Genomic DNA, 17,872 nt, shown 5'->3' on the forward strand with positions numbered 1-17,872 from the left:
TGACGTAGATGAAAAGTGGAGGATATGTACAACAATATTTTGAAGTTGAAAATTTTCAAATTTACTTTATTTTGTCAAAAAATACGGTTTTAGTGGAAGATAATCTGAAAAAAAATTAAAACCCCTGCTGGACTCGAACCTCCGACCTACAGGTCAGCAGTCGGTATTCTAACCTACTGAGCTACTCGGCTAGGTATTGAAATTGAAAAGGAAAAGCCAAATATTGCTGATATCGATATTTTCATCCATGTTTTTAAAGGAAGTCAGCCATTATGACGATGTAGAGTACTACCTTAAGCAGGATGCTCCACAATTTAAGATACCGGTAGCAGATAATCCAGATCACATTGTGGATAAAAAAAATATTAATCACAGCTAAAATTACCTTGTTATTAAATCTGAACTCATTCATTTTCTCAATTGTGTTGGTGTGGTCTGAGGTTAGATAAAAATATAATCAGGTTTAGGTTGATGCCTCTCCCTGGTTGATTACTAATACCCATACATACCTATCACCAATGCTCTTTGAAATGTGCCTTTTGCTAAATGAGCAAGCCATAGGTCAAGAAATTCCTACTTTACACTCTTGTATTACATTTCAGTCAGAAAAAAATCTTGATTTATCCATTGAATCACACTGATTTTTTTTTTCAAAGTGTTGAAAATAACATTAGAGCAACTAAAGTCTAGAACATGGCAATTCAAGGAAAATTTAACACACCAGAATTTTGTGAGAGATGGAAACTTTTGTTTTTACCATTTTCATTCATGTTTTGCTCTTATAAAAAAAGTTTTAGATAATTGTGAAATGAATATAATACCCAACTACAAAAAGTTGAATTTTGAAGAAATTATTTTCCACACTGAATAATATTACCTTTAGTAAATGTACAGTAAACAGCAGACAGAATTCCTAAACTAAAAAATAACTACAACTTTTGAACAAAAACCTGCACAATTTAGAGCCAAATTTAAATTACCTGTATATTCTAAACTTTGACCTGCCCTGGTTCAATAGGCCAGACCTGCTAAAACTGCAATACTATCACACATTTAACAGAAAACTCCATAACATACCTGCACAGCTAAGACAATCCCATTGTCTGTCACTACAGAATCTCTCCGACTACCATCATAATACATTGCAATGGTCCTCCAGTTTACAGCCCTCCTAGAACCTGTATAAACTGTGTAGAATCAGAATGTGATAGGCACTCGATATCTTTGAATCAATTATAATTAATCAGATTATCAGGTTATCGTCTGCAAGGCAAGATAACCTGTAATACGAAGGTCATCTAAACCTTTAGAAGTGGTTTTGATATAGACAATCACTTTACCAATTTAATTGTTTCTAAAATAAAATTTCAAAAGGTCAATTAAAATCTTCTGGAGATTTTAATCGAAGATGATATGATATCCGGAGTTTGAACAATTAAATCAATTAAATGCTAACAGTGATGGAGAATAGATAAAATACATACCATGTAGAAAAACATTCAAAAATAACAATGTACAGGATGAAATTTTCTCCATTAAACTATGTGGCTTTAAAAAGGCAATTTAAGCAAGTGCCAGACTATACACCTTTGAAATGGAGCACAGGTATAAAAAAAAAAAAAAAAAAAAAAAAAAAGCCACATTTGGAACTATTTTATTTTTTTGAGTGCTGACTACTGTTTAGATAATGATACTACTGCACATTTACAGAACGTGTACACTGAATACAGAAAACATGGAATGTTTGATCAGGCCGCCAGGTGCTGCGAGATTAATACCTTGTCCCACACCTGTAATGCTGAGACATGCATCAACAGGAACCACTCACCTTCCACAACCTCTCTTGTAATGTCATGACACTGTGTATATTCATGTTCCAAGTTCTTACACCAGTGTGACAATATTAGGTACCTTATCAAATCAGTACTCAGAACTTTACAAACTTTTTAAGAGCACATTCAATTTGGTAGATGGTTACTCAAAATTTAGCTTAATGGCTATCCAAATGCAAAAAAATGTTTCAAAATTGTTTTTAGGGTCGGTGTGCTTTCATATTTCATTCTCATTTAATTCAATTATTTTAAAATCAGTTTTTCTATTTCCCTTCATTATACCCCTGACCTTAAGACTTTATTACGATCATGATTGTTACGATATTCAGTAAATCACAATTTATACGCGTACGTAACATTCTAACTTATAATGAAGTGTATTGATCAGCTCAATATAGTTGCATACACGTCATTTTACTTAAGTTCGATTCACAATGAGTATATATATGCAAGGATCATATTGTACTAAATTTGGTTCTGAAACTCATGACTGATCCAGATGCACATGAATGGGAGTAAATAAAAACTCAATCCACATAGATTTAATCCCACTGCTTTAATACATTGTACTAAGTATATCATGATCCATTATTAGCGGATAACCGATGTATCTCATTCTGCATGATCTTCCATCAAGTCATGTGACTGCTTCATTCACATCTTCAACTTTTTTCTCCATGCAACCAACAAGTCTTCTTTTAGATACCACAAATTTAACTTTTAATCAACTATCAGGAGAGGGCATTCTAAGTTTTAAGAACTTGTGCTCAATCCTTTTGTAATAACATCTAGACAATAAAATAAGTTCACATTAAATCATCTGCACATGTCATTTAATTATGCTTGTTCAAATCTACAAACATGCAAGAAGACTTGCACAATCATGCAGGTGCTTCCTGCGACAAAATATTTATATATTCTGCAGCCCCTTTCATGAATTCAATTATTATACACTGTAAAAATTTTGAGAAGCACATGATTGCTATTACACCACGGACATCTAATTTACAACAAAAAAGCCACTTACTTCAAAATAACTTGCATACAGGTGACTTTGCAATTAACATTGAACTCTCAATTTTAAAATTGCTCCCTCACACTGCAATCACTATATGCACAAAGAGAGTTTACATTTTCATTGGTGACATCTGCCGTTAAAATGCATCTGTTGGTGTGACATGACCCTTTAAATCGATCCGCAAATGATTCAATTATATTAGGGTTTTATGCAAAATGGAATTGTGTATCCAGCACATCATAAAACTGGGCTAAGATGATCTAGACCCCACTGTTAAAATGCATAAAAAGGAGTCCAGGTTTTAAAAGGTGTCTCGATTTACAACTGATAATCACAGATCTGTTGCCTATTGCATGTCTCACTGCCATTGTCAGAACGAAGATTTAATCTTTGTATACGATGCACAGAAATCAAAGTTGGGTTTTAAAACATCAAATCTTAACTAAAAAGGCATGAGGTACAGGTACAAGCTATATAGGATTCAGTTTTAATACGACATTCATTGAAATTCAGAGGTTTGAGACCATTGAAAATTATAGCTCTGTCTAACAGAACATGCTAGTGGTCTGAGAACAGCATTTACTATGTACAGTGTACAGCATTTACAACCTACAACATAAACTTTGAACTTCCACTGAAAATCTTTAAACAATCTCATAAGCATTGCAACTCAGTAGCATTCATCTTTTCATATGACAAAATACTCTTATTTTTTCTTCAATTCTTACTAAAACTACCATAAGACCTGCAGAACTTTATCAACACACTTTATAAATACATACTGGATTTTCCTTTCCACATTTCTGTTAAGAAGAAAATATGCACATGCTGCAAATCAATCAGGCTGTCAGAATAAGATAAATTCAAGAGAACTGATCTCCCACAATTCCTTTATTGTGATCTACAGTCAGTAATGAAGCCTCTAAGTGTCGTGAAATGTCATCGAAAGCCACTGACAAAGATTTACCTTTCATATTTAGGATTCTTCTTCCATTGGGATGAATCTATTATGAATTTAACAATGTGCTTTGATGCTCAGCTGTCAATCTGTCACAGACTCAGTGCTCCAAATTGCAATATCAGAACTGTGTGAAACCTCTTGGATAAGCAGGTTTATTTTCTTCCTTGGACTATGTTATTTTAACTCCAGGAAATCCTTGTGTACTAAAAGAGATAGCCGGATATTAGTGTTTAAATTAGGCTGTCATTGTGTAAACAAATCAGAGAGGGCTGCACTGGCCTCTGTGGGACATGAACACCTCAAGATAAAGATTGTCAAAAAAAAGATTGCCATTGCAACATCTATTCACAGCTGTTGATTCCTCTGGTACATATAATGCATTTGCTGGGAATCATATTTCTTTGTACTTTTAATATTTTACTAAGGGGGTGTTTTAAGACAATTGGCACATTCTAGATATATGTAATAAGGAAAATTGGCTAATATCTGTCCAGATCTCATGCATTCATATAAAACAAACAGCATGGATTTAATACACAAATGTATATAGTAATTATAATCAGTATAAAAGATAGTCAAAAACATAACAACATATTTGTACCACCATCATCCCCCCACCCTTAATTATGCAACCTAAAAAATGTGAAGATTAAATTGTATTGAGGATATTCTGTATAAACTACAGGGTTTTCAGTGGGTCACATTACTTGGCAAAGTTTTGCAAGATGTCTAGCTTTAACCACAAACGTGAAATTTAGGGTCAAATTCACCAGAACAATTAAACTGCAACAGGGAGCCCCACTATTCACGAAGCCAATCAATCATTGTTTATAAAACTTAAATGTCTGTGTAAATGTGTTATCAAACTTTCAAGACCCTAGAATAAGATACACTTGTCAGAAAAGTGCCAGACATATTATTTACAAATCGATACTGATTCAGATAATTCTTTTTAATACCTGCAGCTTTTCTGCTCATTTGGAAAGTGAAAATTAATTAGCGGCAGCACAGTGGGAATTTTACATCATGGGACTGGAAGACTTCCATTGTAATCTTATAAAGTTTTATTTAAATTTTGCATCATAACACATTGGGAATACAGGATAGGCAAAACTCAGCTATATTATATCTGTATCATCAAATCTTATAATTTTCACAATCTGCAGAGCTGTGACTTAATACTGCTACTGCATGACCTTGACCTTTGAGATATATAACCATAAATAGCCCTGTCTAAAGCTTTGGGGCTTAGGCAAGATAGATGTGTAAAAATATAATTATAATTCATTTATTAATTAAAACACTGGAGCTCAGACAGACAGTACTATATTATGAAATCAATTATTTCCTGAATGCATATTGACCTAAACTTTTTCAATACGGCCTTGAGTAACCCGTGTCCAAAAAGCTTGGGTTCAATATAATATACAAGATTTGTGTATAAATTAAAAGTGTGATCAAAATCTCTCATATAATTGAAAAGATATAAGCTTTTAAGTAATATTTCTTGAATAACTTTTGACCTTTGAGATATGATCTTGAATAACTAGACTTAATTGTCCAAAAGCTTTTGAGGATGTATGCTACACCATAGAAATTTAATTTGGATGAAAAGTGGAGGATATGTACAACACTATTTTGAAATTGAAAATTTTCAAATTTACTTAAAAATTATTTACTCAAAAAATGCAGTTTTAATAGAAAGCAATCTGGAAAATAATTTAAAACCCATGCTGGACTCGAACCCGCGATCTACAGTTCAGCAGTCAACATGCTAACCTACTGAGCTACACAGCTAGGCGATGATTTTCTAAATGAATAGACAAATATTGCTGATATTTATACTTTCATCAATATGTTTTAAAAGGAAGTCAGCCATTATGACAATGTAGAGTACCTTCTTAAAGGGCCTATGCAATGAAATCGTATTTAATTGCATGTATTACCATTGTACATGTATTACAATGTACAAACTTCTATCGGTCAATGATAGTCCCTAATGATGCTATTGTCAACATGATTCTGACTTCTGGCTTCTCCTATACATCCTGTATAAGCTAGGCCATTAAAGGGCTCTTGAATGACAGCAGGCCAAAACATGGTCCTTATCTGTGTGGACAAAGAGAGTCACACAAACTTTTGACAGATGGTCAGCATATACTTGACCTTTAAACTGGGGGCTCATCCCAATGGACAAAGGAGTATAAATGTCTTTGGATTGACCAAATGGTAAATATTGACAGAACAGACCTGGAGGACTCAGCTGTTGGTGAATGCAGGGTTTACAGCACAACAGACACCTTGCAATATGATTACATGTATATATTTTGATATGCTACACCAGAAAAATTTGATATGGATGAAAAGTGGAGGATGTGTACAACAATATTTTGAAATTGAAAACTTTATTAAAATTTACTTTATTTAGTCAAAAATAGTTTTAGTAGAAAGCAATCTGGAAAAAAAAAATTAAAACCCCTGCTAGACTCAAACCCGTGATCTACAGTTCAGTATAGTCATCGTGCTAACCCACTGATCGAGCTCTATACTCTGCTAGGCGATGATTTTTGAAATGAATACACAAATATTACTGATGTATATTTCCATCCATGGTTTAAAAGAAATTTTCAGCCATTATGACGATGTAATCCTTCAGATTATTCCAATTTTCAGGGCCCAGCCATGGCATAACGGCAAAAAAAAAGAAATTTCAGAAAGGTTCACAACATTAACAACTACAAACTACATGTATAGATGTAGCATAATGGTGAAACAATAACATGATTTGCAAATCGATTGTATACAAAAGTAAATGGATAATTCAGTGTTATACCAGTGTTAAACTAAAAGGATTTTTGCAGTTTTAGCACCATCTCTTTTTCTGAAAGTATTCACTCAATTCAACAATTACTGGTTTGTCTTCATTAAACATCAACCAAATAAATTAATCCCTATATGTAAAATAGATTTAAAAATTGTTGAGCTTGGATATATCATGACAAAAATCCTATTTCTGACTCTTCAACACAGTATGGGCAATCAGTGTTATAATGTATAGGAGCTCCCATGGTTTGTGGTTTAATAGGATTGTGTGTTTTCTATCCTTGAACCTTGGCAAGGGGACAGGAGACACACAATGGGTTATTACCAAACCACAAACCATGGGAGATTCTTTTTATCACATATGTTAACACACACACACCCCACCCCCCACCCCTATTATTCTTTTATGTTGTATTGTTGGGAATTTTGCCTCCTGACATTTTGTAAACAAACGACATAAAATCGACGTTTGTTTGTGACGTTAAAAACGGTGTAGGAAAACGTAGTGTAATAATTAAAATTAATGTAATAGGCAATATCCACTATATAAAGGAGTAAACATGTGATAAACTTGTTCTCTTATAGTCCCCCAACCAGCTTTGAGATTCACTGGTGATACTTTTCTTCTTTTATCATGTACATGGTTTTCTTTTTATCATATCTTTCTTTTCATTTACAAATTTTTCATACAATCTTGGTTCTTGCTTCTACTACGAGTTGTGGGAATAAATCAATTTTCTTTCTTTCTTTATTAACTAAAATACTGTGAAATACTCTAAGTGCGAGGTTGTTTTTTTTTCTCACGAAAAGTTTCGATAAATTGTTTTGACTGAATATCCTCCAATCAGAACGTAGCAGGCGGAGTCTAGACTCAGCCAGAATTTTAGTGTATTTCAATGAGAGGTCAGAGAGATGGGCACATACAAATAATTTTTTGAGGACAGCTGACAGAAGAATTGAAAGTTGTCTAAATCCCAACTCAAAAAATCTTGACAAGCAAAAATAAGGGAAACAAATCGTTTAAAAATAAAACAAACTCACAAACCTTGGGGGTTAGTGGGGGCAGAGTGTTCTGCTGTGCATGACTCAAAATTTTTTTCCCCCAAACTTCATCGAGGGGGTGGGGGTAGGTGGTTGATTGTATCTTGCTTAACCTCTCGCTCGAGAATTTTTCACTCAATAAGATGGAGACGTCACCAAGATCGGTGATGGGCTTCAAATTTAAGCATATGCTCGGCGCTTATGGCCATTGAGCAGTGAGGGTTCTATAGCGTGCCACACCTACTGTGACACGGGGAATCCATTTTTAAGGTAATCTCTGAGGACCCGTGACATTTGGCGATGGAACTGTCACTACCTATTTTAACGACTTAGGTCTGTCGCGTCCGGGATGGGAGTAGTGTTTTACTGTTAATGGTCATACTTCATTTGTAATGTTTTCAATTTTCAAGCTTACATTCTTCTCATTCACAACCACTGTTAGCAATAGTGGTGGTGGTGAGGGGGGGGGGGGGGGGGGGGGGGGGGGGAGTGACTGCCAATCATCCAATATATCTTTAATTGCCGATATATACATTAAATATGAGGAGGATGCTGTCAGAATAGTTGCACTTACTGAGACATGAATATATCCTAAAGCACTGTCCCTTGATATCTTTTGTAGATTGGGAATATAATTACAGGATAATTGTCTGACATATATATATATATATATATATATATATATATATATATATATATATATAGCTTTCCTGGTGTAAGAAGAGAGATAATCAAATTATACTCATCAACTTTGCCTCACCTACAATATAGACTATGTAGTATTTTTTATATGTTTGTATATTGTTTCTATTGATGTGACTTTTCTTGTCCTCATGGATGTTTACAAATCATGCTCATTTTTTGTATCCATGCTATGCCCCTTAGTGGGACCATGATTGGCAAATAAATCTATTCTATTCTATTTACGTGCTACAGAACTGTATAAATCTGATTCATTTCAACATTGATATACCCTGTGTGCTTGTAGTATTACAGTGATTCTGTTAAATTGTTAAATTTCTTTGATTGCATTATTACACAAAATTGCTAATTTCAAATTTTGGGAAATGATCAACAAGGAATGCAAGAGATGAAAAGTGGAGGACACTTACAACAACAGGCAATTATATCACTGGGGTTCGAATTTAACAAATTTAAAAGTTCTTGTTTCTGTTATATGATTTATAGTGCTTTATAAGTTTATACAGAGCTAAATAAATTGCATTTAAGACACAGGAAGAATGTCTGGACTCATTATGATATCTAATAAGATTATTTTAAATTAAGCACCATCCCTTGGTGTCTTCTATTCATTTGTTACCAGATTACATTGTATTTACATTTACAATCCTGCACTGGATGTCAAATATAATTAACTTAGATTATCAAGTACTGTACCAGGGTTTCCTAAATTGCAGTTTAGTGATCAATTGCAATTCATTGCATTATAAAAATTAGATTTATTTCACGAATTTAAGCCTTTGGAGGCATGCATGTACATTTTTTAAACAATAATTATTTATATGAAATAGCAATGGTACATGTATGCACTAAACATGCTAAATCTAGTAATATTCTCGTCTCCTTTTTTTATTATTATTGTTCTCCCTCTACTGACAATCGATATTTGAAACCTTGTTATAGTTTTAACTTCGTACAGTGTGTGACAGTGCTTTGTTGATTGCTAAAATAGCAACACAAGAGTTGTCTCGCTTTTTCCACAAGCGTATCAAATTCAATGCGTTCTTGAATTAAGCATCACAGCACTGACAACATTATTGTTCATGTTAGTCCAAATTGCTTCATAAAGGTATCAAAATATATTTTTTCTTCTGTAATCTATCTTTAAAATATTTCTTTCCCTTTGATGCCTCCAATTTGAAAGAAGAGGCTGACATAGCCTGGATCCACACATCTTACAAACATGTACATCATTTATTACCTACCTCTAAACTTTTCAAAGACATGTGTGCTAAAGGTATCTTGAGCTTTCCAAATATCAGCATAATATGCTTGATGCATGCATGTGCCAAGCATCAAAAAGTCCGCGAGAAAGCATGTGCTTTACCGGATGTCAACTAATAACCCTGAATATGTTAATAATAAATATTGGAGGGCTCCCTACGGGATTTGAGTACTGCGTATGATTTCACTATCGAAAAAGTGATACGCTCTGAAGTATTTTGAATTCAATTTTTGTGATTTATCCCGGAATGATAAAAAGGGCACCTTGTTTGTAAATAAGATACTCTGGAGTCCTTTCGTTGTGATTTGATGCAATATTCCAATGTAAGGGACCGGTCAATATTTTTTTTTTTAAATTGGGGAGTTGGGACCGGTGCAAAATGCCATAGGACACACATTTATTTTGACTTGTAACCATACTGATAGGACTCCAACTTTTTTTTATTTTCAACACTGATAGGACAGCTATATTTTTGGGCAAATGTATCATTTTACAAAAATTATGAAGTATTTCAAACTTTTAATTCAACTGTGTGCATGCTTTAAATGTCCAAGCTGAAGATAGGCCTACTAGAGACAATTTGCAATGAAATACTGGACCTTTGAATTTTTTGAAATATCAAAATATGTAATTAAAAATCACAAAAGAAGTATTCACTCAGCTGTGAATAAAATTGCAAAAAATTACATGTAAGTTTTGATGGAGTATGGATTTCAATCATAGAAAATAAAAATGGTATATAATTTTGGTCATAACTTGAAAGATACAGATCTACCAGAATTTAACTAAAGTCTAAACACATCTTTGATAATTTGATAGTTTGCCATTACAACCTATCATTGGGTAAAATGCTGTCTAATGTTTCATACCAAGTGTTGGGCTGTTCTTGGCACACTGATTTTGACTACGGATAACTCCGTTTACCTGATCAAGATATAGGGCTCACGGAGGGTTTTACCGGTCGACAGGGGATGCTTACTCCTCCTAGGCATCTGATCCAACCTCTGGTATGTCCAGGGGTTCGTGTTTGCCCAACTCTCTATTTTGTATTGCTTACAGGAGTTATGAGATTGATCACTTGTTTGTTATCTTCACCTTTTATAGAGAATACTGAGATGTGCAAAATACTTGTAAGTACATGAGACAACAATTCAGTAAAACAATAATTTAAAAAAATATATGCAAAATATAGCACTTTAAACAACAATTTAACAAAAAGAAAAAAATTGGATGAAAATAATGAGATTTGTAACTTCACTAGATTGATTGATTGGTTGAATATTGTTTAACGTCCCTCTCGGGAATATTTCACTCATATGGAGACGTTACCACTGCCGGTGAAGGGCTGCAAAATTTAGGCCTATGCTCGGCACTTATGGCCATTGAGCAGGGAGGCATCTTTATCGTGTCACTCCTGCTGTGACATGGGACCTCGGTGTTTGCGGTCTCACCCGAAAGACCGCCCGATTTATTCGCCTCTTACGACAAGAAAGGACCTAGTCTAACCCGGATCCCCACAAGTCAACTTTACTATAGACAAATAACCAAACAAACATGGCAAAATAAACAAAAGTTTCTCGGGAGCTTGAATCACTGTCTCAAGAAGAGACAATTATGAAGAACTATATGTAGAGATTTTTAAAATGAAGTAAAAATGGTGTTTAATCATACATATATTTATTAGATAGGACACACACTTTTTGTGCATACACTGATGAAAGGCTTTAAAGGCATAGGGTCCAAGATATTGGTAAAATTTTGCATATTCCAAAAAGGTAGCGAAATTAAAGATCATAACTAGAAAATCACAAAATGTTCCTCAGAATGTTTACAAACTCATTGGATCCGAAAGTAATTACAAAATAATTCCCTGTTCTCATTTGCCTAAACTGGTACCCTGTTGGCTTCGCATCTCTTATGTTTGTGTGTAGCCACCAATCAGCGGGGTACCAGTTTGATATCTTGTCCTCCAGACAAACATTTTATAAAGTGCTAAACGTCAAAATGACTTGAATTTCAAAGTGGTGCAGCTATAGATAACTCATAATTAATACTACAAATTTGTTGGGTTTATTTGGGGGGGGGGGGTTGTTTGTTTGTTTTTTTTGTTGGAGTTCTTCTTGCAAAATATTGTGATGTCATTTTTGAGATAAAAGATACACCCTATACCTTTAAATAATAGGTGTATTAACATTAAAACATCAAAACATATTACTAATTTGGACTCTCCTTAAGTCATAACCCTGGGTTTTGATTGAAATTCACCATTTTTTGTACATCCTTTTCTGTTATTCGTAAGTATGCATTTAGATTTTATACAGTATCAACAAACTTACACATAAATACTATATACTAAGTTTGGCCCCACCCTGGGGTCAGAATCCTTACTCTGGGGATCATCAAATTTACAATTTTGGTAAAAGACTACCTGCTCTATGCATTTAGTTTCAATTTAGTATCAACAGCACTAAAGAAGATGTTCTTTAAGTGTTTTACACATATATACACTATATAACAAGTTTGGCCTCACCCTAGGTTCAGAATCCCTATCCCAGGGATCATGAAATTTACGATTTTGGTAGAGGTCTTCCTGCAGCTTTCCATCACCATGCATTTAATTTTTCTTACACGTGTGCGGTTCTTGGGAAGATATTGAAAATTGGTCAATTTTGGGCAGTTTTTGCCCCGCCCCTAAGGCTCCAGGAATCCTGAAATTTACAATTTATGTTCCCCTTGTTCCAAAGATGCTTCATACCAAATATGGAAAGAATTGGAATGATAGTTATCATGAAGAAGTTAAAAATGTCTATTGTTCACACATTTAACAACTGACCATTTTGGCCCCACCCTGATACCAAAACCCCTACCCCTGGGATCATCAAAATTACAATTTTGGTAAAGGACTACCTGCTCTTTCTAAATATTTATTTAGTTTCAATATAGTATCAAAAGCACTAAAGAAGATGTTATTTAAGTGTTTTACACATAAGCACTATATACCAAGTTTGGCCCCGCCCTGGGGTCAGAACCTCTACCCGGGGGATCATGAAATTTACAATTTTGGTAGAGACCTTCCTGCTCTCCATCACCATGCATTTAGTTTTTCTTACACATGTGCGGTTCTTGAGAAGAGTTTTGAAAATTTGTCAATTTTTGCCCCGCCCCTAAGGCCCCAGGGGTGCTGGAAACCTGAAATTTACAACTGATGCCCCCCTTGTCCCAAAGATACTTCATACCAAATTTGAAAAGAATTGGACTGGTAGTTATCAAGAAGAAGTTAAAAATGTTCAATTGTTAACGGACGACGACAACCGATTGCAATAGGTCACCTGAGTTTACTCAGGTGACCTAAAAAGCAAAAAATCAGCCTCAGAGATTCAGGACATTGTAATCAGAAAACTACATTCGGGACCTTCAAGTCAAATGGTTTACAGATTAAACAAATTTATAAAGGAAACTAGTATAACATATGATTACTTTAGTGATTTTTATCGGGATAGTTTCTTATTTCTCTAGGTTAAAAATAGTGATTATATCTAAAATGTTGTCATTTCGTTTCAATTTATTTTTATAATACATTTCTTCAATATATACGGTGTATCTCTTTTCTAACTGACATATTTTTTAAAGGTTTTATTTGTAGATGTAAAAAAAAAATTTAACAAATAGTGTTTTCAATTTTCATCAATATTTTTTTTCTTCTAGAGTTTCTTTACCTTTACCAACGAGGCATGTTGAAGAAATGTTGTAAACTTAGAACTACTTTAAAGCAATGGAAAACCACGTTCAATGACAAACCTACATATTGCATTGTAACCCATTTAATTCATGATATCGACATTTCTGTTTATACAAATAGGCTCATTGTCCTTCAGACTAGACATAATCAGAGACTGACTTCGAGAACAGTTATAGCTTACCTTAGGTATTAAGGTAACCGAAGTCGCCGTGGGTCTGGCAACCACAGAAATTTCTGTGTAGCATACACTTTTTTATATATATAGGCCTATGCACATTTGATTTCATATGCAACGATATATTGGTTTACAGCCCCCCCCCCCCCCCTTATGCTTGAAGTTTTTTTAGCATTGACAACATGTATGAAATGACTACCCCTCCTCCGATTAAAATTCAAAGTCGAAAAAAATCCTATATAGTTAGGCCTTATTTTGAAATACGGCGGTTTTGTTTAAAATGATGCTGCGTGCCAACGTAGTGAAAAAAATTATAACTATATAATGGGTAACAGCCCCCCCCCCCCCTTAAGTACAATTCTTTTTAAATAGTAGTGAGTGGGACGATTATAATTAAGTTAGAGGTTATGACTATTGGGCCCAAGTATTAAATAGTAAGTCCCTCCCCCCCCCCCCCCCCCCACTCTATCTCCCTCCCCACACTATACGATTTAAGAAGTCGATGGATTTTCAGATTGGTAATAATTTTAAAATCTGGTAGTCTTGTAAATTGAAAAAAAAAGTCGTAAATGAAGTCGATATCGGTAAATTTGCAGTTTCCTTCAACTTCTCCAGTGCATCGGTTAGAGAACTGATTTTAATTTTGATTGGCTAATGCATATTGTATTCTATATGTACGAATCTCAAATGTTTTAAAAAGAATGTTATGATCTACAAGGGAACACAAAATGTTTGCGAACGAAAAGTGTCATTATATGATAAGATATATATTTACCAAAACGTTCAACTCTTTCTATGACCGGGATCCCATGGGGATCCGGGTTAGAATAGATCCTCAGTACCCCCTTGCTTGTCGTAAGAGGCGACTAAATGGGGCGGTCCTTCGGATGAGACCGAAAAAACCGAGGTCACGTGTCACAGCAGGTGTGGCAAGATAAAGATTCCTCCCTGCTCAATGGTCATAAGCGCCGATCATAGGCCTAAATTTTGCAGCCCTTCGCCGGCAGTGGTGACGTCTCCATATGAGTGAAATATTCTCAAGAGGGACATAAAACAATATTCAATCAATCTATGACCGGGATCTCCGTCCGAGTCTGTCAATGTCGTAATATCAATATTTGTTGACGGACTTTCTCTTAAAATTTGACGCAGCGGCAGCAAGGTTCAAACATGTATGGCTGGTTCTTAAATACTAACGGGATGTCATCGATGTCGGAAGATTAACTATCCATTTGGTATAATTAACGACTTTCAATAGAATCTATTCGAACACACACATAATACATAGCTGCTGAATTAGCAATTGACACGCATGACGTCATGACTGATCACGTGACTAGATAGCTCATTGACGATATGTGAAGCGGAAGCTTTGAATATGTGCAGATAAAATGCATGTTTGTATCAATTATTGGGAGAAATGAAACAATATAACCGCAGAAACGTGCTTTATTAAGGTTACTCCACCTGATTTTAATGTAGTAAAATCCATAGGATCCTTCTTTAGTACGAGTGTGAGATAGGGAATTCCATCGGAGGGACAATATTCTCAGTCTAGGATGATGCTTTGTTGAGTCCTAGACAGCGAATCTTCTTCCAGAGGTGGGATTTCCCAATCCCACACAAGTAAATAATGAAGGATTATTTTCCCTCACATTTAACCCAGTTTAGCGCATACAGATGTTTAAAGAATGAAAATATATCATCACACGAAATACAAAATAAAGAAATCGTACATGAGCTCTTCATCTTTGAACCAATGAAATATCAGGATTTCAATTATCAAATTCCACATCCACACTTCTGTCATACTCTAATCCATGATTCCCTTTAGAATCATAATTATCCATGTGAGGAAGTTCAGAGAGAGACCCATCATGATTATAAAAATAGCACCAGCACTCAGAACGAGAGCTCGGTTGGCTTGCTTGGGAATTTGGAGCAACTGTACAAGAATGAGTGCTCGGTTGGTTTTCTTGGGAATTTGGAGTACCTGTGTGAGAATCTGGAACATTGGGTTGAGTTTTAACAGAACTTTTATGTTCCACTGAAATGAGAGTTCTTCTGTACATGTCTGGATGGTCTTCAAAGTAATCCAGAAACTTCATTTTCTTTTCATCCACATCATAAATTTCACCTTTGACATTCTACAAAACAGAAAGCATGTACCTATGGATACACTCAATGCTATTTTACACATACTAGTATTATAATTTGATCTCTACAGATGGGCTTTAAATGATATATTTTGTGAAAGCCACTTCCCTATGAATAACATACTGATATTCTTCACTGCAGTACTACATGTCTAAAAAGATTCACCATGCACAACTTTTTCAACAGTCTGATCGAGTGAGAATTTTTAGCACCATTTCAATACCCCTCTGATATCTACCATTCCAGTTCCTGGTTCGTTTAGGAGACAGGGCAGATTCCACGACCTCTCAATCACCAGAGGATACTTGTCGACAGTTCGCCCTTCATTGACAAATGTTGCCGAACCAGAATCAGGATCCATCAAGCGGAAGAAATTGGGCTGTCCATTTTTTAGCGTCCCGTAGACAAATACTTTGTTCATGAAGATTGTATTTTCCTGATCAATATTTATCTGTTGGGGAAATTATATAGACATTTACATGCATTGTCTCACTTACATTCTGAACATATTGATCAATGTGTTAAACTCATTCTGATGTTGATACATTTATAATCGAGTTTTCTAAAAAGCCTGTTGAAATTTATCTCTGAGTCACTTAATTTACATGTATATATATTTATAAATGGATTATATAAAACATCTGGTAAAATTAATCCCATTCAATACTTCAGCGGGGAAAATCTTGGTCATGACGTGGACCAATAATGGTTTTTGAAAATTTGCAATGTGCTGTCACCTGTCGCGGATGTGGTTTGAATAATATTAACTATTGGATGAATGAAAACCTACCAATTAAGGAAATTTAACCATTTTATAAAAGATTAATAATTTCAAAAGATTAAACCTGAAAACCAGGACACCACGTACTAAAATTCTTATGATCAGTCATTTAAATTATAACCTTAAATATGAGCAGTACGTATACTAAATTTACTATTGAAATATTGTAAATTTACGAGTGGTCTGAGGTTATCAAAGTCTGTAAATTTACAAAGAGTCCGGATGTTGCAGTCACAGGGGGGCTCGTCTTCCGGACTTTGTAAAATAATATATCAATAAAAATATGAATAATTTATATTTCTTTATTTTATTTTCCACAATCCGGAAGATGAGCTCTGTGATAGCAGCAGCAATGCAAACTATATTAGAAGCAAGGAACGAAAACATAAAAAAAAGAAGAAAGAAAACAAAAATTAAGGCGATGCAATCCCTTGAAGAGTCTGTGGAACACTGGGGTTTGCTTCCATTAAAACAGATATTGTAAACAATACCAAAATATAGTATAGTTTACAATATTTTCCTCCAAAACGGTAGCAAGCCTTTCTTTACCATCATCGCTCTAAGGAATCCGAATGCATCGTTGAATGTATCAACACTTCGCGCAAGTTACGTCCCTTGTCCGCCAATCATATTTCCCTATGTTGGCCTTTGTAATTTTCCTATCTGTAGCTTTGACAACTGTTATTTTCCCATCAATTGCAGTCAACTACAATAATGCCCCAGATTGGGGCAACTCATTCACTTGTATGAAAACTTGGTAATTGGCTAAAATTGAAAGTAACAACGTCCGACTGACCTTTGGCTGACCCCGCAAAGGGACGTAACTCGTGGCGAAGTGTTGCTACGTGTACGACCCACCTCCAGTAAGTCAGATCATTACCAGATAACCCACCGTCTAATATCCACGGCTGATCTCATCTGAATTACTCATCAGTAGAAAACGAGACCAGTAACAGCAAAAATTTTACAATGCAAACTACTTTCACTTTACCATATCGGTAGCGTTTGAATATCTAACCCGATGTTGTGAAACTCGGGCTTTCACATTGCGAGGTTTGTTGGTTTGTTGTTGTTTTTTCTTCCTCCTTTGTATAATTATACTTTTTGGTTTGTCCCGCGTCTGTCGATCGATCTGTTTGTCCGGGAAAAAACCTTTTGCATCTTTTTCACGAGCGCTAGGGCTTTCATGTTACACATGTTTACAAGTTCCTTCGACACTTCTCTTTTAGTACCAACATTTCTCACATTATCACCAATGTAAGATCTCCTTTACCCATGTAAGACAGCCAAGTGAGATTAATAGAATCCCTCATTCGCACGAGTGTGGGATAGGTAAATTCCACCGAGGGGACAAGATTCGCAGTCTTGGATGAGGCTTT

General features: G+C 35.0%; 2 protein-coding genes across 8 annotated transcripts in view; both read right to left on the minus strand.

Moving 5' to 3' along the window:
- Window positions 1-9,734, minus strand: part of LOC125665773 (ras-associated and pleckstrin homology domains-containing protein 1-like) — a 77,664-nt gene extending 67,930 nt beyond the window's left edge. The window contains exons 1-3 of one of the 2 annotated variants that reach the window (XM_048898621.2): window positions 9,622-9,734; window positions 3,818-4,014; window positions 1,078-1,178 (exon numbers count right to left, since the gene is read on the minus strand). The gene's annotated coding sequence lies outside the window, so the exon portion shown is untranslated. Of the gene's footprint in view, window positions 1-1,077; window positions 1,179-3,817; window positions 4,015-9,621 lie in introns of those variants that run through there. The other variant, XM_048898623.2, reaches the window with a different exon arrangement.
- A 5,252-nt stretch (window positions 9,735-14,986) lies between these two features.
- Window positions 14,987-17,542, minus strand: LOC125665776 (gamma-glutamylaminecyclotransferase-like). 6 transcript variants are annotated; one of them, XM_048898628.2, is made up of 3 exons: window positions 17,386-17,542; window positions 15,936-16,163; window positions 14,987-15,702 (listed from the first exon to the last, which is right to left on the minus strand). In XM_048898628.2, exons 2-3 carry the CDS (start codon window positions 16,131-16,133, stop codon window positions 15,331-15,333), a joined length of 570 nt encoding a protein of 189 aa, XP_048754585.2. In that variant the 5' UTR covers window positions 16,134-16,163; window positions 17,386-17,542; the 3' UTR covers window positions 14,987-15,330. The 6 variants fall into 6 exon arrangements, with proteins under 6 accessions (XP_048754585.2, XP_048754588.2, XP_048754582.2 ...); XM_048898631.2 differs by having other exon boundaries at window positions 17,374-17,514; XM_048898625.2 differs by having other exon boundaries at window positions 17,043-17,509.
- Window positions 17,543-17,872: the final 330 nt, after the last annotated feature.

This window comes from Ostrea edulis, chromosome 10 (genome assembly GCF_947568905.1).
Source record: "Ostrea edulis chromosome 10, xbOstEdul1.1, whole genome shotgun sequence".
In the NCBI taxonomy this organism is placed as follows: Eukaryota; Metazoa; Mollusca; class Bivalvia; order Ostreida; family Ostreidae; genus Ostrea; species Ostrea edulis.

Excerpts from the sequence above, each read along its gene's own strand:
- LOC125665776 (XM_048898625.2), bottom strand. Across the intron at positions 15,703-15,935 it reads GAATGGTAGATATCAGAGGG|AATGTCAAAGGTGAAATTTA; the intron begins GTATTGAAATGG and ends TCTGTTTTGTAG.